Below are 26034 nucleotides of genomic sequence, written 5' to 3'. Positions count from 1 at the left end.
CAAATGGTCTCATTTCTCTTGCTTTCTATTATAAAAAGTAAATACATAAATGAAATAAAGACTCGTTATAATTTGTTCAATTTGTGCCCCATTAACTCCCTTTCAATTACACATTTCAAAATTCATCTTCAGTTATGCTAGAAGTCAACAGACAACAACAGTGCATTTCCAAAGGCCTTGCAATTAAACAAATATGTAAAGAAAAAAAGAGAACTGTTTCTCTGCAGAAATCCTTGGGGGCTTTAAACCACCAATAACAACATTCTGCCAACATTACAAAATATTGAACAACAAACAAAACAACAACAGAGATATCAAAACAGAGATCAACATCTATGAACTTTTCAAGAGAATACTCTGGCAAGGAAAAAGAGAAGATAATTCACATACCAGTTTTATGGTGGAACATGTGGGAAGTCCACAACACAGTACAATAAAAAATTTTAAACATACCAGAAGCCAAAATACTGCTAGTTTTGGTTGCTTTTTTACAAATCTTATTTTAGTTTGAGAGAGGCACAAATTTCTGTAGGCATTGGAAAAAAAAACAATAGAATTCTCCCAGAGTAGGAAAGGGAAAGGCCAATAATGGAACTATAATGGCAACTTCTGTTGATTTTAAATTTTGAGAATACCCGAAGTCATCAGAAGTGAGATTGAACATCATATTATGAAGACCTATTTTTCCTGATCTTATTCCTCATACCCAAAATAAAAACACTCATGGAAAGAATCTTCAAGAAAAGGAAGTGGAGGTATTGTTTCCAGCAAGATTAATCAACTGCCCATCATAAAAGAGTTTTTGTTTTCTTGAACAACTAAATCCTGATCCTTGCAAACACTTAGGACATCTCTACACAGGAAAGTTATTATACTAGTATACAGTAAGATGAAATTTAAACTGATATCGTGATACCACTGTCACTCCTGTGTGGCCACTCTTATTCTGGAATAAGGGTGATTTTTTTTTAGTTTATTTATGTTGTTTTGGAAGAGGTTTAACTAAACCAAAAAAAGCCTCTCTTATCCCATAATAAGCATATCCACATGTGGAGTAATATCAGTATAACTTGTTAAAACTTTAATAAAAAGCAGATTATTCAAATTCAGTATTTGTCCTCTTGCATTAGGCTAGTATGTGTGCGCTAGATTAGGCTCCTCAGACCAGATTTCTGGCTCGAGTGCCAGTGGGGCAGCAGGCTGCTCCTGCGTGTCAGGAGTGAGACACCCCGCTGTTCACGTCGGACTCCCCCACCCGCTGCCCAAACACACAAAGTTGAGTCACCTTTTGCACAAGTTTCAACACCACGCGATACTGACACAAGTTAAGTTCTCTCCCCCTCATCCCCGGGAGCTTCCTAGACGGGGCCGCCTGCTCCTCTGTACAGCGCCCAAGTCCAGCAGAGCGGCAGGATCGCTGCCCCTCGAGGCGCCTCCTCCCTGCAGCCTTCTATCTCCCGGCTGCCGAGCCATCAACCCGTCTCCCCTTCTCACCTCTCAGGGCCTGGGAGGGGGGCTTCCCTCCCTCTCTCGTGGCCCCCGCTACGCCAGGGGAAGGGAGATGCAGTCACCGGGCAGCCCCGTCCCCGGCCACCTCTGCTGCAGGACTTCCCGGCTCCAAACCCCGAACTTGTCCCCCAGGGATCCAGTCCCCCCCCGCGCGCTCAGGGCGGCTTCATCCAGGCGGATGGAGGGGACCACAACAAGGGGAGGGGCCCTCAGCAACACCCTCCGCCCAACCGCAGACTCCGCCTCGTCACTCGCGGGAGGGGAAGGCCAGCTCCTCCAACCGCCGCCCGCGCGCCAGCTGACAGTTCACTTCCGCACGCCTGAAGGGGAAGAAATTGGAGTCGCCGGCCGATGGGGGTGGAGATATGCAAAATAAGGGGCGGTGTCGCACCCACACAAGGCAGTGGGCGGGGTTGAGGCAGGTCGCCTCGGGAGAGAATGTTGCTTTAGGCCTTCTTCCCAGCAGCGTTAGGCAGGGATTCGGTAGGGTGGGGGACAGCACGGATGGAGCCATGCTCTCCTCGCCAGAGCTGAGGAGTCCCTCTGGCTGGCAGATGGGATGTAAGGGCGCTGCCACTCTTTCAGGATATTTATTTGTTCAGTCTGTACTAAAGTACAGGAAGGCCAAGTCTGCCCTGAGAGTAGAGAGTGTGATTCCCAGCTGGAGAGGGCATGCTTGCTCAGCTAGCTCCAGGAGAGCTAGCACTCATATAAAGAGTAGCATAACTGAAGTAGCACAGGTAGTGGCAGCAGGGCATGACTGAGCCGTGCTGAGTATGTAGCCACAGGATTTGGGCATGTTTGTAACATTCATTGAGGTAGTGCAAATATGTTACTCATCATACTCTTAGCTCATAGTGTAGTAGCCTAAAAGAGGGCCCCACCAATTATCCAGCTGCCTTTGGCAAGCAATCTTTATGAATATAAACATGAATGTATAAACAGATCCATCAGTTACCCCCAGAGGTGAAAGTAAGTCGGTCCGGTACGGTACGGCGTACTGGCAAGAGCCAGTATGCTGTGCCAGTCCGCACCGGCTTCCACGGTGGGGATTTAAAGGGCTCAGAGCTCCCCACAGCTACGGGCAGTCCAGAGTCCTTTCAATCCCGGCCGTAGCTTCGGTGGCTGGGCTGGGGCTGGGATTTAAAGGGCTCAGAGCTCCCCATGGCTCAAGTGCATGGAGGTGGTGTCAGAAGCTTGTCCAGAAGAAAATGACACCACTCAAAAATTATTTGGAGGCACCTGTATCCAGTGGTGAGCTGGAGCTGGTTCGCACTGGTTCACGTGAACTGGTCATTAAATTTAGAAGCTGGTTTAGAACCGGTTGTTAAAGGGGTGGGCAATTGGGAGAGGGAGGTTTTTCTGTCATTACACCAGCCCATGGGCCACATCTGGCCCGCCTGAGCTCCCCTGGCCCCTCCCTCACCTTCTCCCCTCTCGCAGAGCCTCAGCATGCCGTGCTGCCAGCACTCTGGACCACTGCTGGACAGCTCTGCAGCTCCTGCCGCTTTGAGTGGCATGGTAAGGGGGTGAGGCGGCGAGCTCCAGCAGGCCACATGGCATCCATACACGCTGCCCTGAGCAGCTAGTTAGGGGGCCGGGAGGGGCTGGGAGGAGAGGTTGGATAAGGGGTAGGCAGCGGTTGGAGGGGGTGGAGATTCTGGGGGGGCAGTCAGGGGATGGGGAACAGAGGGGTTGGGTAGGGGGTGTGGTCCGGGGGGGGTCTCAAGAGGGGGTGGTCAGGGGACAAGAAGTGGGGGGTGATGATGGGTTGCGGGTTCTAGGGGGGGTTCTGGGGGTCGGATGGGGGGGCAGAGGACTTGTACTCACCGGGCAGTTCCCTACTGGGTCTTCGGCGGCACTTTGGCGGCGGGCCCTTCACTCTCTCCGGGTCTTCAGCGGCTCTGAAGGGCCCGCCACCGACGTGCCGCTGAAGACCTGGAGCGAGTCAAGGACCCACTGCCGAAGAACAACCTGTCCCCGCCTCTCCTCCCCCCTCTCTGCCCCTATTGGACCCCTCCCCAAATACCCACCCTGGCTCCGCCTCTTCCCCAGCACGCCACGTTCCCCCTTCTCCCCCCTCTCTCCCAGGCTTGCCGTGAAACAGCTGTTTCACAGTGCAAGTGCTGGGAGCCAGGGGGAGAAGCAGAACACTGCGGTGTGCTCAGGGAAGGAGGCGGAGGTGAGCTAGGTGGGGCAGGGACTGGGGAGTTGGACTGCTGGTGGGTGCTTAAGTTTTCCCCGTGGGTACTCCAGCCCTGGAGCACCAAGGGAGTCGGTGCCTAAGGCATCGCTTTGGGAGAATGTGGTCAGTGAGGGAGCGGCCGCTTCCCCTGCTCCCTCCCAGCTATGCTTCTGGCCCCAACCCCATGCCCCGAGCCCCTTCCTGCACACTGCACCCCCTCGCACACCCCAAGCCCTTGCCCCAGCCCTATATTCATGGCCCTTCATGCAATTTCCCCACCAAGATGTGGTCCTCGGGCCAAAAAGTTTGCCCACCCCGGCATAGAAGCATGTCCTCTGAAATGGTCGTGGAAGCATGAAGGCACATACAAGTGTTTAGCATACCTGACATGTAAATACCTTGCAATGCCGGCTACAACAGTGCCATGTGAATACCTGTTCGAACTTTCAGGTGTCTCTAAGTAAATAAGAAGTGGGTAGCATTATCTCCTGTAAATGTAAACCAACTTGTTTCTCTTAGCCATTGGCTGAACAAGAAGTAGGACTGAGAAGATTTGTAGGATCTAAAGTTTTACATTGTTTTCTTTTTGAGTGCAGTTATGTAAACAAATAATAATTCTACATTTGATTCCACTACAGAATTTGTATGAGGTGAATTGAAAAATACTCTATTTTATCTTTTTTACCGTTCAACTATTTGTAATAAAAAATGATAATATAAAGTGAGCACTCTACACTTTGCATTATGTGTTGTAATTGAAATCAATATATTAGAATATATAAAAAACATCCAAAAATATTTAAATAAATGGTATACTATTACTGTTTAACAGTGTGATTTAAAACTGCGATTAATCACAATTAATTTTTTTAATAGTTTGACAGCCCTGGTTTCTAGGCATGATTTTCCTCTCACTTATACCATTTAATATTTAGTATACTTTCATTGTATTCAGTGGCCTTATTCCTCATTTATGCTAGTGTAAGTAACCAGAGACACTGGCTCTCTGAAACTCATGTAACAAAACATGTAAAAAAAAAAAAAGGCAAGTCTTGCTAGAAAAAGGAAATGAATAAGAAGTATTTTGCATAAGACCAACACGAAAACAGGAAGGAACTTCCCACCAGTATGCTAGATGAGAGTGACATGTGCTTGACTATGAGAAAAGCAGATCTCCTGAAATTATTAACAGCAATAATTATCATGTTCATTGTAAGTTTGCCTGAATTTTTCAAAACCAATGAAGGTGAGTGATCCGCTTTAAAGAATGTGGGCTCTTCTTTATTTTAAGGTCAGATTGCAGTTAAAAGAATTCACATGTACTTTCCCATGGGAGCCGATTGTGATGCAATTTTCTTACTGATAGTAAACTTTACAAAATGTATATGAAATGTGTCACTTCAATTAGCTTTTTGTTTATAATAGTTAACTATATACATTAATTATGAAGAATATTTGTCAAACAGTTACATATACCAGAATCAAAAATACTGTAGGTATTTTCATTTAATTTATGTTTTACTTCTTGCCTTTGGTGGGGGTTTTCTACAGAAGGTAATTGCTTGTTAGAATTATAACTATTTTGAACTTCTTGCACCCAAAGGCACAAAAATGTTTGTGACATTATTGTATTATACTTTCATTCAAAGAACATGAAAAATAGTTAATCCTGTTGAAGATATCAAAGTAGTATGTATGTATGGTGAACTGAAACAAAATAGTGCAGAATGGGTAGAACTGAGGAAATCAATCTCTTAATATGAATTCCAAATATAATTTGGTCATAGAAGTCAATACTGAGATTCGGGAGAATGAGAAAATGTATGAATAAAACATATATTAATTGTTATACCTTCATTTAAAAATCCATAGATAGGCTAACATTAAATTATAGGGTTTTTTTCTTCTGTATTCCAAAGTAGGACTTTGAGGAGAAAAACATAACAAGAAAAATGTCCATCTGATAAAAATGGTTCATTTTCCTGAAGGCTTTATGTTCATTTTTAATGAAAAGTGATATTCAGTAAAAACTCTGAAATTTTGGAGGTTAGGAAAGTTAATTTAATTTGAATTTATATTTTCATTTACCAAGCAAGAATTAAATGGATTCTAACTCTAGCATAAGGACAACAATCTGTAACTTACAAAATGATACTCCTGAGGGAATTCTATGCCAAAAAATTAAAAATTCTGCACATAATATTTTAAATTTCTCCAAAATTCTGCAGATTTTATTGGTCAATAAATAAATGTGGAGGCTCCAGCATGGCAGTGGGGAGCACAGGCCACTGACTGCACAGAGGTGGGAGACCACCCTGCAGCCCCGACCCAGGGACATGGACTCAGCAGTGAGGCTGCACCCGGCCCTTACATAGTGCAAGGCCCAGACTTGCCACTCCATGCCAAGCACACTAGATGTAGACAGGCAGGCTCAGCCCAGCAGGATCCAAGTGTGGAAGGGCTTACTGTGGGGAGATCCAGGTGTGGAGTGATAAGGGCTCTGTGTGGGGCAATCTGGCTGCAGGTACAGGGGGGGATCTGGATGAACAGGCTCATTGGGGGTGGGGTTCTGGGTGCAGAGGCAATGGGACTCTGCAGGAAGGGTCCAGGTGAAGGTGGTTAGGACTCAGCAGAGGAGTACGGGAGGGCTGGGTATGGAGGGCTCAGCTGGGATCTGGGTTCTGGCTTGGTGGGGCTCAGTGGGGTGGGGATCTAGGTGTGGGGAGCTAGTCAGGGTGATCCAGGTACAAGTGGGGTAGGACTTGTGGGAGTTCAAATGTCTGTGGAGGCAGTCTGGGTGTAGGAGTGGGGTCCAGATGCATGGAGGTGGGACTCAGAAGCGGTCTCTAGGTGCAGGTGGGCTCCAGATGCAGAGGGTGAGGCTTGTTGGAGTGTGGGTTTGGGTTCAGGAGGCTCAGTGTGGAGGGATTCTGGATGCAGGAGGTAAGGCTTGGTGAGGCAATCTGGGTATGAGGTGGGTCCAGATGCACAGAGGTTGGGCAGATGGGGGAGCAGCTCCCTATACAGTGACTGCTCCCCCCCCCCCACAGATGAGGAATGAGGGGGCAGGGAGGAGTGGGGGTGCAGAGTTTCCTGCAACGAGAGAGGTTTCTGGAGGTGGGTCTGACCCAGCCCTGGCCACTCCTTGAAGGGAAAGAGGAAGTCCCATCCTTTCCAGCCCTGCCAGGACAAGCAACTGAGCCTGGCACAGAGTAAGAGCCACCGGCTGGGGCGTCCCCAGGCCCCCCACCCCCCCGCAGTGATTTACCTCTCTGCTGGCTGCTCCAGATGCCTGAAACAATGCACGTGCGCTGCTGGGAAGCGGCGCATGACCGGAGTTGCGGTTTCGCTTTGTTTGCCCCATCAGAAAGTCATTTTTCTGTGGGGAGGCAAAGAAATCTGTGAGACACATGAATTCTGCATGTATGCAGTGGCACAGAATTCCCCCAGGAATAAAAATGACAAGATCAGTGGGATGCTTTAAGTTTTCAGATATTGTAGAAAGTGTAAACAAAGTTTTCAGATTGCCATACCTAATGTTTTATCTCCATGTAAAAGTGGCAAAAGTGCTAAGTAGTAATCAAATTGTTTAACAGTTTGGGGGGGAGGGATAGCTCAGGGGTTTGAGCATTGGCCTACTAAACCCAGGGTTGTGAGTTCAATCCCTGAGGGGGCCATTAAGGGAACTGGGGTAAAAATCTGGGGATGGTCCTGCTTGGAGCAGGGGGTTGGACTAGATGACCTCCTGAGGTCCCTTCTAACCCTAATAGTCTATGATTCTATGAACAGATTGCATGAATATACAGTGATGACATAAATGTTACTACAAGAGAACATGTTGACATTACTGTCAGAACCATGTAATAACTATTATTTCTAGTTGATTTTTGCATATATAGTTCCTGTTTAGATAACGCTGCATGGTATAACTGATGCAACCTCGAAATTTTTGTCATTTTGAACCTGCTGAATTTTAACAACAGTGTTGGTAAAATTAGAAAGTGCAGTTCTGCCTTAAGTGCTGCACTGAGGGTTTCAGAGGACTTAAAGCAAAGTATATGAGAAGCAGAATTCATCACAAAACTCTGTCTAGGAATTTTAAAACTAGCTACACCAGGTTATCTGGTTGCTTGCTAAACTATGTAACAATATGAGTTTTGTAAGAGGGTGTAAATACACTGGAATTACCAGCCTAGAATACACCATCTTAGAATTTGGCCGTATGTGTGTCCTCACAGCTGCATGGGCATTGTTAGTTAAAAATCTTCTTTAGGAGACTGCTCTTGTTCTGAGTTTTGTTTCAAACCTGAATCATGCAGATGTTTGCCGAGGTTCAGCTGAACTTCTGGCAATTTCAAATTAAGTGTTAAGGTAAAGAAATACTCAGTTAAAGCACACAAACAACTGTGTTGTATAGTGATACCCTGAGGAGGGAGGGGGGAAACAAGAAAATAAGTCTGTGTCTTTAAAATCAGTTTAATCTAATCTGAGACAAGGACTAATATGGCCACAAAGACTAATAGGCATCATTCATAATGGTAAGCTATTGCATGACATCACTACATGGCAGAATGAAGGCTGTTTGAGTGCCTTAATTGTGTGTTTCCATATCTTACATGTTTGGATTTCTTTTAGTTTAATCTTAATTCTGAATTTCCTGGATCTACAATGCTTGTTTTGATGATAATCACAACATGCATGTAATATATTTACCCTAACTTACTGATATGTGTTCTCAACCTTAACTCCACCTTAATGTAGTTGTGTGTCTGAGACAGTGGATCCTTGTTTCCTTAACTACAGTATATTTCACTATCTCAAGAAAGCATTATGAACTAAAAGGTATATCCTGTCACCACCCTTTTGTGGAAATGCAAGATCTATAAATAAAGCAGCAATACTGGTGCAGTTCTGTTGCAAAGCAGGGGTTCAGTTAGGTTGTGGATTGGCAGTGCAGGAGACAAAAGGCAAACTCCATGAGAGTGTGGGGGGGGGCCAGCGGAGACAGGTGGGGGCACATGTTACAACCTTGCCCACTTTATGGTTACCAGTCTGTTGCAAGTGGATCCCATCGCTGGGTCCTATGTGCTTCCAAGCTGAATGGATCTTGGTAGAGTCTAGTCATTGTTTCTCAGCTTAACCCATGTAGTTTAGCCCTTTCATGGACTATGTGGGAAGTGAATAAGGCACAATGGCAGGACTGAGTGAAATTTTGAATTTCTATCTGTGGTAAATTCTGACATTTCAACATTTGTTTTTGTCCCTAAAGAGGATGAAAAGTTGAAATTTAGAAACTTTTCATAGAATGGAAAAATCTGAAAAATTTAAATGAACAAATGTCTAAACATTTCATTTGGACATTTTAAATCCAAACAAAATATTTCCACACTCTCACAATTGAAATGTTTCATTTTGATTTGTTGAAATTATCCCAAATGCTTCATTTCAAAATTAACCTGTATTTTCTTATGGTGGTACATTGCGTTATGGGAGGTATAGCACAGCAGGGAGCCTGGCCCAAAGGGAGAATAGGGACATCAAGGTCCCAAACATCTCACATAATGCACCCAGAGTCATGTGACCACACCTCTCAGTCAGAGTGAAATCAGCATGTTGCCTTATGGGAGGGATGTTCCTCTAGGGGCCCCAGTCCATAGGAGAGAATAGGGACCAGAACAACAGTTCCCATATGATGATGGTACATACTATGAAAATACAGTTTAATATTTTGTTGAACTTACTCAAAATGAAACCCAACCCCAAATGATATATTTAATTTCAAGTTTCTTGATGGAAAATTGAAAATTTTCAGCAAAATCAAAGTTTTCCTGAAGAAAATTTCAGTGTTGCACAAACTCCATTTTGATGGAAAGTTCCTGAACAACTCTAAACATAGGCTTAGCAAAGGAACTTCTTAACCACAGAAACTTTACTCTTAAAGCAGCAGAGGGCTTAGAGATCTTAGAAAACGAAACAGGAGTCCTGAGCAGAGGGGAAAGTAAGCCAGTTCAGTCTGGCATACCAGCAAGAGCCGGTACACAGCCAACTGTACCAGCAGGGGGCTGCTTCCCCATGCTGGCAATTTAAAAGGGCCCTGGGCTCCTAGGCAGCAGCAGCTGGAGCTCCAGGCCCTTTAAATAGCCACCAGAGCCCGGGGTCGCAGTGGCAGCTGGGAGTACCAGGGCTCTGGCGGCAATTTAAAGGGCCTCCTACTGAAGTGGAGCCCCAGGCCCTTTTAATTGCCACCACCGTCCTGGCTGCCACCACAGCTACTGCTACCAGCAGTGATATAAAGGACCCAGGGCTCCCAGCAGCCGCTACTTCAGCCTGGGCTTTGGGCCCTTTAACTCTCAATTTAAAGGGCCTGGGGATTTAAAGTCCTTCTGGTTGAGGTCCCAAACCCCTGCTCAGGAACCTGGCCCTGTGTACTGGTAAGTCCTTTAAGTTACTTTCACCCCTGGTCCTGAGACACACCCTCCCTTGGTCTGACCTCACCTCTTCTCGTGAATCAAAAGGTTGTCAGTGATTTAAGTTAGGGAGAGTGTCTCCTGCTCTCACCTACCTGCCAGTCCTTTTTATGTGGTGATGGTTGCTCTCCCTCCCCTGCACACAGCAGCTCCTGCTCTTATGTAGGCCTATGTCTCTCTGCCATTACTCCACTAGGGACTACCAACTTCCCTCCAGTCATGGCCACCACTTTTGAGGAAAGTCAATTGTTCCAGAGGGATGGGCTGGTAGTTGAGAAACACATAAGAGGTTCTAGTCTTGATGGCTTCTCAGTGATAATGTTTCAGTGAGGTATCAAGCCTCTTCCCCAAGTAGAACGACTGCCTGGAATACATAAGAGGCTGCCTTCGGGTAAGTTTAGTTATATGTTCAGCACATTGTACGAAATGGAGTTCATAATTTGATACAGAGATATCTCACTCTGATATAGCACACTCAATAGTTCCACAAACTACATGGACAGAATACCTATGTAAAATATTTGTAGCAATAAGTAGCCATTTATAGCTTGAAAGCTGCAGTAATAACTTTGAGGTGGCTGCATAGGTGCTCAGCATCCTAGCTCCAGGATGGGAAGGAAAATTTAATTTCCTTCCCCTACACATTCTGACATAGATCATCTGCACAAATAATATTTACTAGGAGTTTACTTGGGCAGACAATAAGAATTTGTCTCCAAAGGTCCACATCTCTCTCACTGTGCAATTGAGGAGAGATCATGGACATTTAGAAGAAAACCTTCAACTTGCCTAAAGAAGGATCAGGCCCTAAATTTAGTATTTTTAAATGTTCTTTATAATATTATAACAAATTATTGTCTTATATTTTATGTGCATATGATATTTTAGAAATCACTGCAGTTTTTGTTTTTATGACATATTTATTACTCTCTAATCTACTATCACTAAAGAAGAGAAGGTAATTGACTTTGCATTTACTGTAGGATGTCTTTTTTTTATCCTGTCTGAAATTTTTCACTAAATTGATTCTGAGGCTAGTCCCCCTGGATGCTAGCACAGATGGCCTATTGCAACTGTCAGGCTACAATGAATGTTGGGCCAGTTTGGGGATGTATTTTCATCTCTATACATGAGAATTTATGACCATATAACTTCCATTAGTGCTAGTGGGAGTTAGATACTTAAAACCCTATTTCATGGAGATGAAAGTATACATCTAAATTGGAAGGTGAGCTACTGTAGTGTGGGTTCCCATACCATGAGCAGAAACAGAGTGGTTATTTGGTTTCCTAAGAAGCTGGTGTTAGGTACCAGCATTTTTGCTCTTTAATTATTTTCAGATTATAAAAAATATTTTAAGACAAGTACAAGTTCAATTATAAAAGTGAGCTGTACAAAAAAGCCTTAATGGTTATTTAGTGTGGAAGACAGTAGGAAAAAATAGGAGATTCATTCTCTTCCTTAATAATAAATTATAGAGTATCTTTGTATCACTTGTCCAAGGTGAATCGATGCACACTAGCTAAAACCAAAGAATACCAAAAAGAAGGAGGTGAAATAGGAGATAAAATTAGTGGATGATTTTTGTGTTAGAGTACACAAAAGCTGTAGTGTGGAGGTTTCAGGTATATATAATCTTGCTTTATGAGAGCATTATCTTTGGAGACAGGTTTAAATTTGACTACAGCTGTTCTCCAATACAATCACAAAGACTTATTGTTACCATGTAGGTTTCTGAGCAAACTTTCCCTCTGAAAGTGTTAAGGGCTTCATCTTTTTTCAAATAGGATCAAATCCTAAGAGCTTTGGAAGAGGAATTTATCCAGATACAATTATGAATGCAGGTTACAGAAGAGATTTAGTATTATTGAGCAATAAAATCCAGTATGTTAGACGTGAGAGGCATTCTTCTTTCATGCTCTCCCATTATACAATATGTTCAATATGCTGCCAGAATTCGAGAGAAAGTATGTTTCACAGTAGCATAGTGAAAGGATATCTATCTTTATACTTACTTGTACATATTTTACTATGTGCTTCCAGTATGACCATCCTTACAATATATAACTATCTTTCTTTTTGTTTTACAGCAAGCACTGTGATTATATCATGCATCGATGCTTGTTCATTAAATAATGTCACCTTTCCAGTCTGTGCTTTTAACAATTTTTCTGAAAGCTTCCTGCAACAAGGAAGTAAAAAACAGACTGTTTTTTTGAAGATCTTTATAAATTACTCTGATTTTCAAAATATTCCAAGTATTTGCCAAGTCTCCAAGACTGAACTGCAGCCATGTATTTTAAACTCAACCTGTGAATCTGAGGATGATATGAATGTTGTTCACCAGGGATCAAGATCAGAAGGTAAAGAACGAGAACAAGGGAAAAGAAGTGCTTAGTTTAGAGGTAGTTAATTACACTTGCATACGATTTTTTTCATTTTTTTGCCAGTTAAACCATCATGAAAATGCGATAAGCTTTATACTGATTCCTTAATCATAAACTCCTGGAAAACTCTGTGAATATATGTTCTTGGCCTTAGTAGCTTATTTTTGCTTTGCTACAAAGTGCATAATTAGTGCCAAATTCTGCCCTCAGATACATAGGCAGCATCATGAGTGCAGAATTTATATTTAGAGCTAAATCCTGCCTTCTGTGTTGTGGCCTCATCAAAAGCCTATTGAAGTCAAAGGGAGTCTTTCCATTGATTTCCATGGGCTCTGTATCAGGCCTTTGGTGCAGAAAGGTGATGTTATGGGAAAGAGTATAGAAATACTTTTCCTCCCTCTACCTGTTCCAGCAGCCAGCCGGAATACATCCACACGTCCTTAACTTGTACCATGATATGTTTCTAAAAGTTTGTACCTGTTCATCCTCCCATCTTCATACATTCTGCTTATATCCTTAATTTGCCCCTAAAGGGCATCCTGTCATCAGTTTTCATGCAGAACGCCTTACTGATTTCAATGTGGAGCTCTACTATGGAATATAATTAATTAAAAGATAGTTTTCCTGTGGTGGAAGGGGACATTGAGAGAAAATATCTGATGAATGGCTTTGAACACAGGATAATAAAACAAATGCTGATTAATAAGAGTAGACTGTATTTAGCTCTATACAAAAGCATGGGTATCAGAGAGCTACAATAATCCGTGTCAATATTTGCAATATTGAGGATGCTTAGTTCCAGAGTGACATTGAATGATTCAAGTTGGACAAGACTGAAGAAGTCCTAGCCTCCTTCCAGCCATCCAGGGCAGAGCAGGGAAGTCAGAATCTACACCTTTTCAGAGAGCGTCTCATCCTCTCTCTCTGGCATGCACTTCTCCATTGCTTCTGGAGACATTCTAGATTTTGCCGTCTCAACATGGGCTCTGCCTACTGTGACAAAGTTGGAATTTTCTGTAATATTTTTATGAATCCTAGGCATGCCTTAGTTTCCTCTGTATGTTGCATTACTATCTAGTGGATGCAAAGGTGTTAACACTGTTCCTGGAACAGTGCAGGAGGCAGAAGGTCTGTGTGTGTCACCTTGCTGTCTGAGGGAAATGAATAAAATCATTAAAGAACTGGCTCAAACTGACCCAAATCAACAGAAGGTCCAGCAAGACAGAAAGATGTCCCAATCAACATGTAATAACAGGAAACCCCAGCAGGCAGAACTTGGGAACTGAGCTGGAGAACAAGATGTCAGGTGACTGGATGAAGGGGGCTTTTTGGAGGGACTCAGGAGCCCAGACTGGGAGAGACTAGAGGGGACAAGAGAGGGAGCCAGAAATGGAGTCCGTCACAGCTTCACTGGCTCATCATAGCACTCCTTTGACCAAGATTGGACTATGGCTTAATTTCTGCCCCTCTGTGCTGACCTAAAGACTTTCAGATTCTGTGTGCCAGGTGACTACTAAATGGGTACCTTGTTTTAGAAAGGCTGCCTGTGTCACTGCAAACACTCACTGAAAGCACTGCGTCCTGAACGGGTACTGTACAAGCCTTCTGTAGGACCCTGGCTTGACTGGATTAATTGCAGGGAGCCACGGAGAGAGACAGGGATTGCTGGTGCCAATGGCTCAGTTTTGGAGTCATGGAGGTCATTAGCCTTCCCCTGTGGAACAGTATGGGCCCTGGGGGCCTGGCCCACTAAAGGGGTCACTCCCAGGAGATTAGTTACAGACTGGAGCATGGACCAGACTTTGTGATTCTGTGACACCTGCAAAAGCCAGAATAGGACCCCGACTGAGCAAGCGCCCAAGTCTAAGATATTGTTGTTATTTTCAAACTGCATGTATAAAAATGAATCCTCTAGCTTTTACAGATTAGTTTCCTGTACAGATTCGGAGAATAACCAGATAAGAAGTATATGGGACAAATTGTACCCTCATATTTGCTTGTTGAACCCTATTGATTTTGACAGAGGTATATGGATGTTACTGAGGGGAAAACATGTTCTGTTTTGTTGACATGGACATGGTGGAAGCCTCATAGCTTGAATCACTTAAAATTAGACTGGGCAAAGCTCTGGAAAATATTCCAAAATGGCAAGGAGATGGGCTAGATGCCCTAATAGGTCATGTCCAGCTCAAACCTCTATAACTTTCACATTTTTATTTTTAGTTTAGTGTTATCTCTGCCAATGACACATTCCAAAAAAACTTTTGCAGTTGGTAAATGAAGTCACTAACATTTACAAGGAAAACACATTTTGTATAGCAAAATCAATATAACTTAGATCCATTCTGAAGGCTTATTACATATATTACTGTCCATTTTACTACTAGTCAGTAATGACTCTTACTGTCTATTTATACGAATGGGGTTTAGTAGTGAGTTATGGTACTTTTATTTTGTAAGTACAATGTGCTACATAGCAGATCTTAATGTTTTTGATTTATTTGTAGTTCCAGAAGTGAGAGGATCATTAGATATGAAAGCAAAAAAATTTATTTCTTTCCATAAACATTTCAATTTCACTATGGCTTATGTGAATGAAGAAAGCGAGGAATACAACACTTACTATATAGTGGAAGTCCTCAGAAATTCTACAACCAGAAAAGGAAACACTACAGAAGAAAACATAAATCACTCATGTATAGCAGCAATGATGGAAGACCAGAATGGCTGTATAAATATTTCACTGCAACTACAGCCTTATGTGGAAAGTAAGTTATGAAAAGGGAATGAGAGGGCAAATCAAACATGATATAATATAATATGATATAATATGAATCTTACACTAAGGAAGGAAAACTTCCAATAGGCAACCATATGCAACTGTTTGAAAGTATCCCCTGAAAATGGAATGCAATTTTGATCACCCTTTAATGAAAGGCCACCTGAGCTAGACAACAAATGGTCTTTAGATAGTACCTTAAGGTACATTTGCTGTATATTTTTGGAAACAACCCGAGAGCGCTAACATCTGTGCCTCTGATTAACCTTTTTTCTGGCTTATAGTTCAGAGATTGATTGAATTTGTGTTTAACAAGAACTGATTTTTCTTATTTTTATTAGCTTATTTTTCCAAAGTTTTTGGCCCAGTCCTTCTCCCTTTGAAGTAAATAGCAAAATTCCTCTTGACTTCAATGGGAAAAAGGTCAGGCTGCAATGTCAGTGTCATGATGCAATGTTTCGCTTATATTCTAAGTCCAATATGCTTTGGGGAGAAGTCTTGGTCCAGTTAATGAAGACAGTCTCCTTGTGAAGACAATCTTTTTCCAGAGGATAGCCTGTCAACTCCTTAAATTTCTTCTTGTGCTGCATAGGCTTTTTAAGAACCTTTTCTGTCTGATTGTCTGTCATATTCAATGCCATAGAACATTTGCCATTGGGAAATTGGTGAACTCAAGTATTGTTTATTATTTATTTATGTATTGAAAATTCTAGATTTTTAAGTAGGCTGTGTCTTCACTAGGGAAAAATAGGTTAGTTCTTCACTCGAATTAGCCAACTGAAATTAACTATTTGAGGTAAAATACTAGTGAAGATAAGGCAGTTTGCAGTTATCACACAATTAAGTAGGCTGAGTTGAAGTCTAGACTGCCTCATAGTCTTTCACTCAATCTACTAACTTGCATTAAAGCTACAGTCTGTTAGGTCCTAACTAGAACTTTACCTCAAGTTAATTAACTCGACTTGAGAACATTTTTTTCCCTTAGATAGACAAGATCTAAAGTTTGGGATGTGTCCAGAGCATCAGGGAAATAAAAATCAATAAATATAGGGTAGCCAGGTGGGGAAGAGCCATAAAAATCTGGCCTTTGGAAGGGGAAGGCATAGGTAACTGCATAAGGCTGTCTCTCAGGGCAACTTATCCATGAGAATTGGGAGCTATCAAATGGAACCATTTTGTTACTTACTGGGTTTCTCTGTGGTTTTTCAGTTGTAACTGAGTAGGGGACCCAGTTAATACAGCTCTAAACGATATTAGCTACTGAAGAGATTTCCATGTAGAACTTGTGGGTTTCTGCAGCCGATATTTCCACAGAGAACAGCCTCCTTGTTGTGCTTGCCCTGGCCCCAAGATGCTTTCTCTCAATAGAGCCCTAATAGATGGGATTTCCTAGGAGGTGGTCTTGGAAGTGGCATGCCTCTCCCTTTTTGCATAAGCAAGAAGGTTTCCATAAGCACCATGTTCTTCCCTCTCCTGAATATGCAATTGGACTGTCTGGTTGTGGACACAAGAATAGGTGTATGTTGTATGCTGCACATGTTCCTTCTATTTCTCATCAAAACATATGCCCCTTTTTTGTTTATATCACACCCCCATGTAGATGTTGACTTTTGCAGTGTCTTCTCATTGACAGGGTCACGTATAATTCACACGAGTTGTTAATTCACACATTTTATTTAACTATCTCAGACATGCACTGTGATACATCCAGATGAAGATGAAACTTAATTCTAGACAATCCTACTGCAACCATGAAACTTAATTCCAGACAATCCTTCTTCTGAACAGCAGGGGGGTGAAGAAAGAGGAAAAAATGTTTTGTCTTTTCTTTTAAATTTATAAGCCACTAAGATACCCTGGTGATGGGTATGGTATAGATATCTACATAGAATGATGGATGACAGAAAAATAATTATGTATTGCTTTATTTTATCTTCTCCATTTTATTTTATAACAGATCCAATGTGTATGCCGAAGATTATTTGGCTTGTTCTGATTCCATTTGTTTTTGTGCTTACCATCATTACTGTTACCTACAAAGTATTCCAAGAAAATAAAAAACACATCCGTAAGTAATGTAGGGTGAAGCTATATACATTTAAATTCCTATAATTTTTAAAAAGTACATTCAGCTTTGCAATAGGCTACACCCTTATTTATTAAAGCAGTTTAAAGAATTATGTTTTAGTTGTAATATGCAATACAATTAAAATAATTGCAGATGGGAGATTGGAAGGCTCAGCAGATAAATAATATAATCTTTCCCCACTGGATCACAAGTTCAAATCCAGCACAGGTTGGCAGTGACTGAAATATGTTAGCAACTGACTGATGCCTGGTGGCCTATGTGAAATGAGCTGATGGTTTTGGTCCAGTTCTCAGAGATAGGAAACCACAATTAACTTCTTTGTTCAGAATCTCAACAGAAGAGCCAAAGACTGAATAGGCATAGAAACTGAAATATCCTCTTGCTCCTAAGGATGATCCCTGAAGGTTAGGATTGAGGCAAATTAGGTAGATGTGATGAAGCATTCACGGCAGCTGCCTGTTCTGAAGAGTGATAATCCAAATTCAGCCCTGGTGCAGTGACACAGAGGTCAACTGCATTGCACTTGCTTACACTGAAGCTGAATTTGGACCAGATGGCCCTTGTTTTCAGTGCTGTTAATTCAGCACCATGTATGCATTTTGAGTATTTAAAAAAGCATTTACTGTGCTAAAGTATTGACCACAATAATTTTCTAAACAGTATCTTCAACACTAGAGGCTAAATTCTGGCTGCTCCCAGGTGAGATCAGTTAGAGTAGAGGCTACATAGGGAACTACCTCCTTCCTAGTAACCCAGCACTCCATTGAGAACTAGACTTCTGGGCAACTGACATAATGCCTGCACCCAGCAACACTCTTCTGTACTGAAGGAGTGTGGCCAGCTGGCCTTTGGTACAAGCAGGTTTCTGCTTTCTGTGTGACTACCAGAACTCTGAGACCAGTAAGTGCGAAGGAGAGAACATATTGCTCCTTTCACCAGCATGTAAGGAGTGTTAGTAAGCAAGCATCCACCACACAGTGCTCACTAAGGCATCTGCCCAAAGCAGCCAGGATGCCGCTGAGCATTAGCACTCAGGTGTTACAGCTTTGTACTCTCCCAGTGCTCCAGAACTGAGCACAACCAGAATTTTTGATTATTTATATGGCTAAAATGATATCACTTATGTGCCTTTAGCCATCCTAACTCTGTGCACTGTCAGCCATTTCTGTAATAAAGGTACACTGTTAGGATTCTGGCTTTAATCATAATTGAGCAAGAGGAAGAAAACTAAATGTGTGGAAAATGTTTCTATTTAAAGGTGATCTCAAAGATTATTTAAATGAATAAGCACTAGAGTTGTCTGAGATCCTAAATCTAAAGCAAAATACATGGATGAAATTACAAATCAAAAAAAGAATATATTTTAAACTATATCATTAGAAAATTATTTTATCTTTTTACTTCCTGTCAGAACCTGTCAGAGGTTTTTTCCATTCTTTTCAAAAATACCAAAAAAACAAACAAAAAAAAAACCACCCCAACCCAAAAAGCACATAGCCCTGAACTCATGTCCTAGCAGGTAAACTAAAACTATTATATCTTGTAGTTTAATATTAAAAATATATTTAATAGTAATTTTAAGATTACCTATGCATTTTAAGGATTTAAGAGTAAGATTTTATAGCCTTTGGATCATAACCCGTGATTGTAATGCATACATTTCCAAGGTAATTAAACTATTTTTTGTATTTATTCTTAAACAATTCATTCCATCTTCAATTATGAGTTTCTCAGCATTTTCAAGGACATAATCAGTAATGAAAAATATTATTTAAATTTTCAAGCTTCTAAGCTTCCAATTACTGATTTGATTATAGAATTATAATTTCTATTAATAATTATTGTAATTAGTTAAATGTAGAATGTTGTATTTCATAAAAGCCCACATTAAAACAATGTTAAGGTTGCAAAGTCAACCACGCAAAAGTTAGAAAGTGTCAGAATTTAAGATTGCCTCTCCAATCTGAATTCCATCCCCTTGTGCATATGCGTTATGATACAGTCTTTAATTACATACTAGATTACTGGTGCCTCCCCTAGTATGGGGGGGCACCATATAAAGGGGAGGACATGTGACCTCCCCAACTCATGTTACCAGGGGGGTGGAGGGCTTTGTCCTCCTGCAGTGCCGGCTCCCCCCAGCATGGTCAGCTGCTCACAACCAGAGCCCGGAGTCACCAGCTGCCTGGGAGAGTGCCTGGCTGCGGCAGCAGCAGGCTGCCTCCCACCCGGACTTGGCTTCTTGGACAGCAGTTGAGTGAGTCAGAGCCCACGGCCCCCCAGCATGCTCAGAGTCAGCTCCTGTCCCCAGAAGCTGAGCCTGGGCAGGGAGGGGTGGCAGCGGCAGCCTGTTACCTCCCCAGGCTTGACTTCTGGGGACAGGAGTTGACTCTGAGTATGCCAGGAAGGGGAAGAGGTGGGACCTCTGACTCACTTGGCCACTGTCCCCAGAAGCTGAGCCTGGGTGGGGGGCAGCCTGCTGCTGCTGCAGCCAGGTGCACTCCCAGTTAGCCACTGTGCTGCACCAGACAGCGTGCTTGGAAGAGGCTCTGGCCCTGACCCTTCCTCCCTCTATCCGGGGCGGCTGCTGGAGGGCACTTGACCCTTCGTGTCCCTCCCAGGAGTCACCTCAAGGCCTCATTCAGTGCACAGGATGGACAGTGCTCAGGGAATGAGGCAACTGTTCAATATTTTTATCCTCATAATTAAGTTAGTGGCTCTTGCCTTATTACTGCATACCATTCAAAGCATGCAATTAATACAAAAGTATTCATTTCCTTCTAGGCTTTTATAGGGTTCTCCTCACCATAATATTTAAGGGACTCACAAACATTACAGAAATTATCTCCAAGGTGAGATATGAGAGCATTAGTATTCCCATTTTATGGATGGCGAAATTGAGATGAAGATTTGCCTGAGGCCACAGATGAATCAGTGGCAAAGCCAGGATTAAAAATCAGGACTTCTGGCCCTCAGCTTCCAGTCATTCCTCCAGACTGCCCTACCACTGTGCATCCATAGCTCCCATTGACTTTAGTTGATGTTATGAGTGCTCAGCAGTTCTGCATATCAAATCTTGCATGTCTTTAATTGGAGTTTCAGAAAATGAGGAACACACAATTAGAAGCTATCTGCCAAAATTTTGGCTTTAGTACTTTTCTTGGTATCATATAGGAATACTGCAGCAAAGGCAGCGACAGAACTGAATTTTCCTGCAGAGCATCCCCTTATCTTGACCTGAAGACAATCCTTTCTGTATTCTCTTTGACTTCCTTTCTACATGCCTTCAAATGAGGCAGGGCTCATACAAACAGCTTAATCCACTATATAATCCTGATTCTCCCATTTTTCAATTTTGGAGTGCTTGAATTTGTAACCTAGACAAGGTTAATTTAATTGTGGATATAATTCCCTAGGGTTTTTTAAAAGGTAAAACCAAATTCTATTAGAAAATAGTAACAACCATCCATAACACTTCATTGGTAGGGTTGAACTCTGAATCATCAGCATTGCAATATAGTTTTACTACAGAACTAACCATATCAGCCTATAGCAAGAGCAGGCTTTTCTCCTGATGGGGCATAGGGGAGAATGATTGCTAAGATCAGATGTTGGATCAAAAAGGTGGTCAAGGATAGCTCTGCCCTGTTCTCTCTCTCCCCATTTCCCCCTGGGAGGGGTGTGTGTGGTTTTTTCTCTATGTAGTGCTGTCATAGAAGAGGACAGGTTGCTGTGTCCATGAGGAGGTAATGTTAGGGGGAAGCTCAGCCTGACTCCTTCTCTTTCTGCTCCCAGACAGACTGTCTGCCCCCAGAACTCCCAGTGCAACATGTGATGCTTTTGCTTTAGCAACAGTTTGGACCTGCCCTTAGATTAGACTATTCATGTTCAGTTAATATTCTGGCAGGCTTCCAAAGTTATCCTGAGGTACATAAGTGTCTGAAAGGAAAAAATAATTTTCAAAAGCCAAACTTGAATGGAATTTCACTGGACAATGAAAAATCTGGCACCAAGGTTTTCTCTTGGCCCAATTTCCCAGTCTTGCTGTAAACAATAGAGGCATTAAAGCAACTTAAAAAAGGGCATAAGGCTCTTTTATAATGGAAAGTGTTAGGCAACCTAAATATAGGGGTTGCTATGAGCTCCCTGGTAACGAGTAATATATATGTAATGATACAGCTGAAGATAAACTATTTTTGTTTTAATCAGATAGCAAATATAGACCAACGGCAGCTTCTGTTATCCAACAAAAAGACAGCAAAAGCTCAAAAGAATCTACATCTACTAATATTATTCAGCTCCTTTCAGGTGAGTAATATATAAGCAAAATAAAAACCTAACTAATTCTGAAACAAAGAGAGGGGCCAAGAAAGACTTTCTAAGACATCCTGTCTTAATCCCTATATTTTGTAGAATTCTCACTACATCTTTCAGAATGTCTCTTCTGTCCTGCTCTTGGACCTCAGCAACAATGGTACCGTGATCCCTTCTCTTGTTAATCTTCTCTATTACTCAGCTATGCTCATTGAAGTCTGTCATGGTATAAACCCCCACTCTGAACCTCAGCGTTCAAGGGATGGGGTACCAGCACGAATTCCTCTAAGCTCAATTACCAGCTCAGTACTTGTAGCACTGCCACCAACGAGGAATTCCAGTGCCTGGTACACTCTGGTCCCCCCAAAACCTTGCCCGGGGACCCCTAAGACCCAGTCCCTCTGGATCTTAACACAAGGAAAGTAAACCCTTTCCCTCACCGTGGCCTCTCCCAGACTTCCCCTCCCTGGGTTACCCTGGAAGATCACTGTGATTCAAACTCCTTGAATCTTAAAACAGAGAGGAAAATCCACCTTCCCCCCTCCTTCTCTCTCCCCCTCCCAGACTCTCCCTGAGAGAGAAAGTAATCCTATCACAGAGAGAAATTAACCTTTCTCTCCCCCTTCCCTCCTTTCTCCCCACCAATTCCCTGGTGAATCTAGACCCAGTCCCCTGGGGTCTCACCAGAATAAAAAAACAATCAGGTTCTTAAACAAGAAAAGCTTTTAGTTAAAGAAAGAAAAAAACAGTAAAAATTCTTTGTAAATTTAAGATGGAATATGTTACAGGGTCTTTCAGCTATAGACACTAGGAATACCCTCCCAGCCTAAGTATACAAGTACAAATAAAAATCCTTTCAGCAAAATACAAATTTGAACTCCTTCCAGCCAAATACACATTTGCAAATAAAGAAAACAAACATAAGTCTAACTTGCCTTATCTACCCAGTACTCACTATTCTGAACATATAAGAGACTGTATCAAAGAAATTGGAGAGAAACCTGGTTGCGTGTCTGGTCCCTCTGAGCCCCCAGAGTGAACAACAACCAAAAACTAACAGCACGCAAACAAACTTACCTCCCTCAAGATTTGAAAGTATCCTGTCCCCTGATTGGTTCCCTGGTCAGGTGACAGCCAGGCTCACTGAACTTGTTAACCCTTTACAGTCAAAAGAGACATGAAGTACTCCTGTTCTATTAACCCTTAACTATCTGTTTATGACAAAGTCAATGGGATTTTTGCCATTGGCTTCAAAGAAAGCAGGTGGAACATAGCCATAGTTAAGCATGTTTTCCTAATATCTAGTCTAAACACTTCTTTCCTTTGTTTCAAACTGTTTGTCCTTGTTCTGCCATCTCCTGAGACTGTGAATAGCTCCCTTTATGTATTTTGATTAACTTGTACAGTTTAACAGACTGTAATAATATCCCTCCTGAATCACCTCTTTCTTAGATGATAAATATTTAGCTATCGCAGGTTCCTCATATATTCTAATGCTAGTATGTTGCCCCGTTATTTATTTTTTTCTAGATTTTGGATCTTCTTCTGAAATGGGGGGTAATTGAAACACACATTTGTTTTACATGTTATCATTCTATGTATAAAATCTAGAAAGACCATCACTTTGTTTAACAACTGCATTGCACTGAATGCTCTTATTTAGGTCCAGATCCTCAGATTTCAACAAGAGTTAGGTGCCTAAATGCCTTTGAGGATCTGGGCCTTAGTATCTTACTTCTGCCTATAAGTCTTTCATGGATTTGCTGCTTTCTAGTTAGCAGCCTCCAATTTGTATTTTTGCTGTTTATTTCCTATCCCTGTCTCATTGTTCAGTGTTTGTACAGCACCTAAGATAATAGGATCCTGGTCTAGCACAGGCTTTCCTAGATGCTATGATAAATAATTATAATACCTAGCAGTATTGCCTTACATTTGTTAGCACTGAATTGCAAGCCTGTTTGGTAAGAAGCAGGAGATGACTTAAGGTTGGGGAACTGTTCCCTCCCATGCAGGGAGTTGGTTTTGGGGAAGGGAATAACACAGCCCTAACTCACCCAATGTACAGGGGCTGGTTCAGGAACAGGTATGTGGGAATTTGTTCTTGCATGAAAGCAGATTGAGAAGATGAGAAGACATAATCAATTTGGGTGAATGCCCTCACATGCAGGGGCCTGAAAAGAGGCAAAAGGGGAGGGGAACAGGGCACTATAATCACTTCATTACCAGTACTGCTGTTACAGCAGTTTAAGGAAAAGACGGTTACTCACCTTTGTAACTGTTGTTCTTCGAGATGTGTTGCTCATATCCATTCCAGTTAGGGTGTGCGCGCCACGCGTGCACGTTCGTCGGAAGACTTTTACCCTAGCAACTCCAGTGGGCCGGCAGGTCAGCCCCTAGAGTGGTGCCGGCATGGCGCCCGATATATACCCCTGCCGTCCTACCCGTTCCTCAGTTCCTTCTTGCCGGCTACTCCGACAGTGGGGAAGGAGGGCATGTGTGGAATGGATATGAGCAACACATCTCGAAGAACAACAGTTACAAAGGTGAGTAACCATCTTTTCTTCTTCGAGTGATTGCTCATATCCATTCCAGTTAGGTGAATCCCAAGGCTTACCTAGGTGGTGGGGTTGGAGTGAGAAGTCGCGGCATGGAGCACTGCAGAGCCGAAGGCCGCATCATCTCTGGACTGCTGGACCAGGACATAATGGGAAGCGAAGGTGTGGACGGAGGACCAGGTCGCCGCCCTACAAATCTCCTGAATGGGCACGTGGACGAGGAAAGCCATCGATGATGCTTGTGCCCTGGTGGAGTGCGCAGTCACGTGGCCCGTAGGGGTGTGAGCCAAGTCATAACAGGTCCTGATACAGGACGTCACCCACGAGGAGATCCTCTGTGAGGAAATGGGTAGTCCTTTGCTTAGGTCCGCTACCGCCACGAAGAGCTGGTCCTCTACACATAAAACGCGAGTGCCCGGTGGACATCAAGCGAGTGGAGCTGTTGCTCCTTCTGGGACAAATGGGGCTTTGGAAAAAAGACAGGGAGAAAGATCTCCTGGTTGACATGAAAGGCTGAGACCACCTTGGGGAGAAAGGCAGGGTGTGGCCTCAGCTGCACCTTGTCTTTATGGAAGACCGTATACGGGGGATCTACTCTGAGGGCCCGGAGTTCTGACACCCGTCTGGCTGAGGTGATGGCCACCAGGAAAGCAGTCTTCCAGGTGAGACAGAGCAGGGAGCAAGTCGCTAACGGCTCAAATGGAGGACCCATGAGCCGAGTCAGAACCAGGTTGAGATCCCAGGTAGGGGCAGGGGGTCGAACCTGGGGGTAGAGACGTTCTAATCCTTTTAGGAATCTGGTCACCATAGGGTGAGAGAAAACCAAACGGCCATCTCCCCCCGGATGAAAGGTGGAGATAGCCGCCAGGTGAACCCGAAGGAACGATATCGTCAGGCCCTGCTGCTTGAGGGACCAGATGTAATCTAGAATATTGGTGATAGAAACCTCCATAGGGAGGAAACCCCTCTCCGTGCACCAACAGGAGAAACGCTTCCACTTGGCCGAGTACGTCAGTCTAGTGGAAGGTTTCCTGCTGCCCAGGAGTACCTGACGTACCAGGGTAGAGCACCGTAGTTCGGACCTGGTCAGCCACGCAGGAGCCACGCCATGAGGTGCAGAGACTGGAGGTCCGGGTGACGGAGCCTGCTGTGGTCCTGGGTGATCAGGTCCAGGTGAAGGGGTAGGGGGACTGGGTCAGCTAGAGACAGGTCCAGCAACATCGGATACCAATGTTGCCTGGGCCACGCTGGAGCTATCATAATCAAGCGGGCCCTGTCCCTGCGCACCTTCAGAAGGACCTTGTGGATAAGCGGGAACGGAGGGAACGCGTAGAACAGGTGCGTCGTCCACAGAATAAGAAAGGCATCCGCTACCGACCCTGGTTCCCGGCCTTGAAAGGAGCAGAACATCTGGCATTTCCTGTTCCCTCTGGACGCGAAGAGGTCCATCCAGGGACAACCCCACCTCTGGAAGAGTGAGAGGGCGACGTCCAGGCGAAGGGACCATTCGTGCGAAAGGAAGGATCTGCTCAGACGGTCTGCCAGCGTGTTCCGTACTCTGGGAAGAAAGGATGCCATGAGGTGAATGGAGTGGGCTATACAAAAGTCCCAGAGCCGCATCGCCTCCTGACATAGGGGAGAGGATCTCGTGTCGCCCTGCTTGTTGATATAGTACATGGTTGTCGTGTTGTTGGTGAATACCGGGACACAGCGACCTTGAAGCTGATGGGAGAACGCTTGGCAAGCAAG

At 43.4% G+C, this 26034-nt stretch overlaps 2 protein-coding genes across 5 annotated transcripts in view; one reads left to right on the top strand and one right to left on the bottom strand.

Moving 5' to 3' along the window:
• KLHL5 (kelch like family member 5) overlaps positions 1-1779 on the bottom strand; it is a 133371-nt gene extending 131592 nt beyond the window's left edge. For 3 of the 4 annotated variants that reach the window (XM_030563716.1, XM_030563719.1, XM_030563718.1), the window contains exon 1: positions 1495-1779. The gene's annotated coding sequence lies outside the window, so the exon portion shown is untranslated. Of the gene's footprint in view, positions 1-1285; positions 1375-1494 lie in introns of those variants that run through there. The other variant, XM_030563717.1, reaches the window with a different exon arrangement.
• A 3061-nt stretch (positions 1780-4840) lies between these two features.
• The window catches only part of TMEM156 (transmembrane protein 156), a 42088-nt gene continuing 20894 nt past the window's right edge, over positions 4841-26034 (top strand). The window contains exons 1-5 of the mRNA XM_030563753.1: positions 4841-4940; positions 12252-12524; positions 15056-15316; positions 17285-17395; positions 21626-21724. Of these exons, the coding sequence (XP_030419613.1) occupies positions 4841-4940; positions 12252-12524; positions 15056-15316; positions 17285-17395; positions 21626-21724 (844 nt within the window). The remainder of the gene's footprint in view (positions 4941-12251; positions 12525-15055; positions 15317-17284; positions 17396-21625; positions 21725-26034) is intronic.

This window comes from Gopherus evgoodei, chromosome 5 (assembly GCF_007399415.2).
Source record: "Gopherus evgoodei ecotype Sinaloan lineage chromosome 5, rGopEvg1_v1.p, whole genome shotgun sequence".
Classification (NCBI taxonomy): Eukaryota; Metazoa; Chordata; order Testudines; family Testudinidae; genus Gopherus; species Gopherus evgoodei.
The sequence above is the reverse complement of the archived record's forward strand: the minus strand, read 5'-3'. Positions and strand labels throughout refer to the sequence as shown.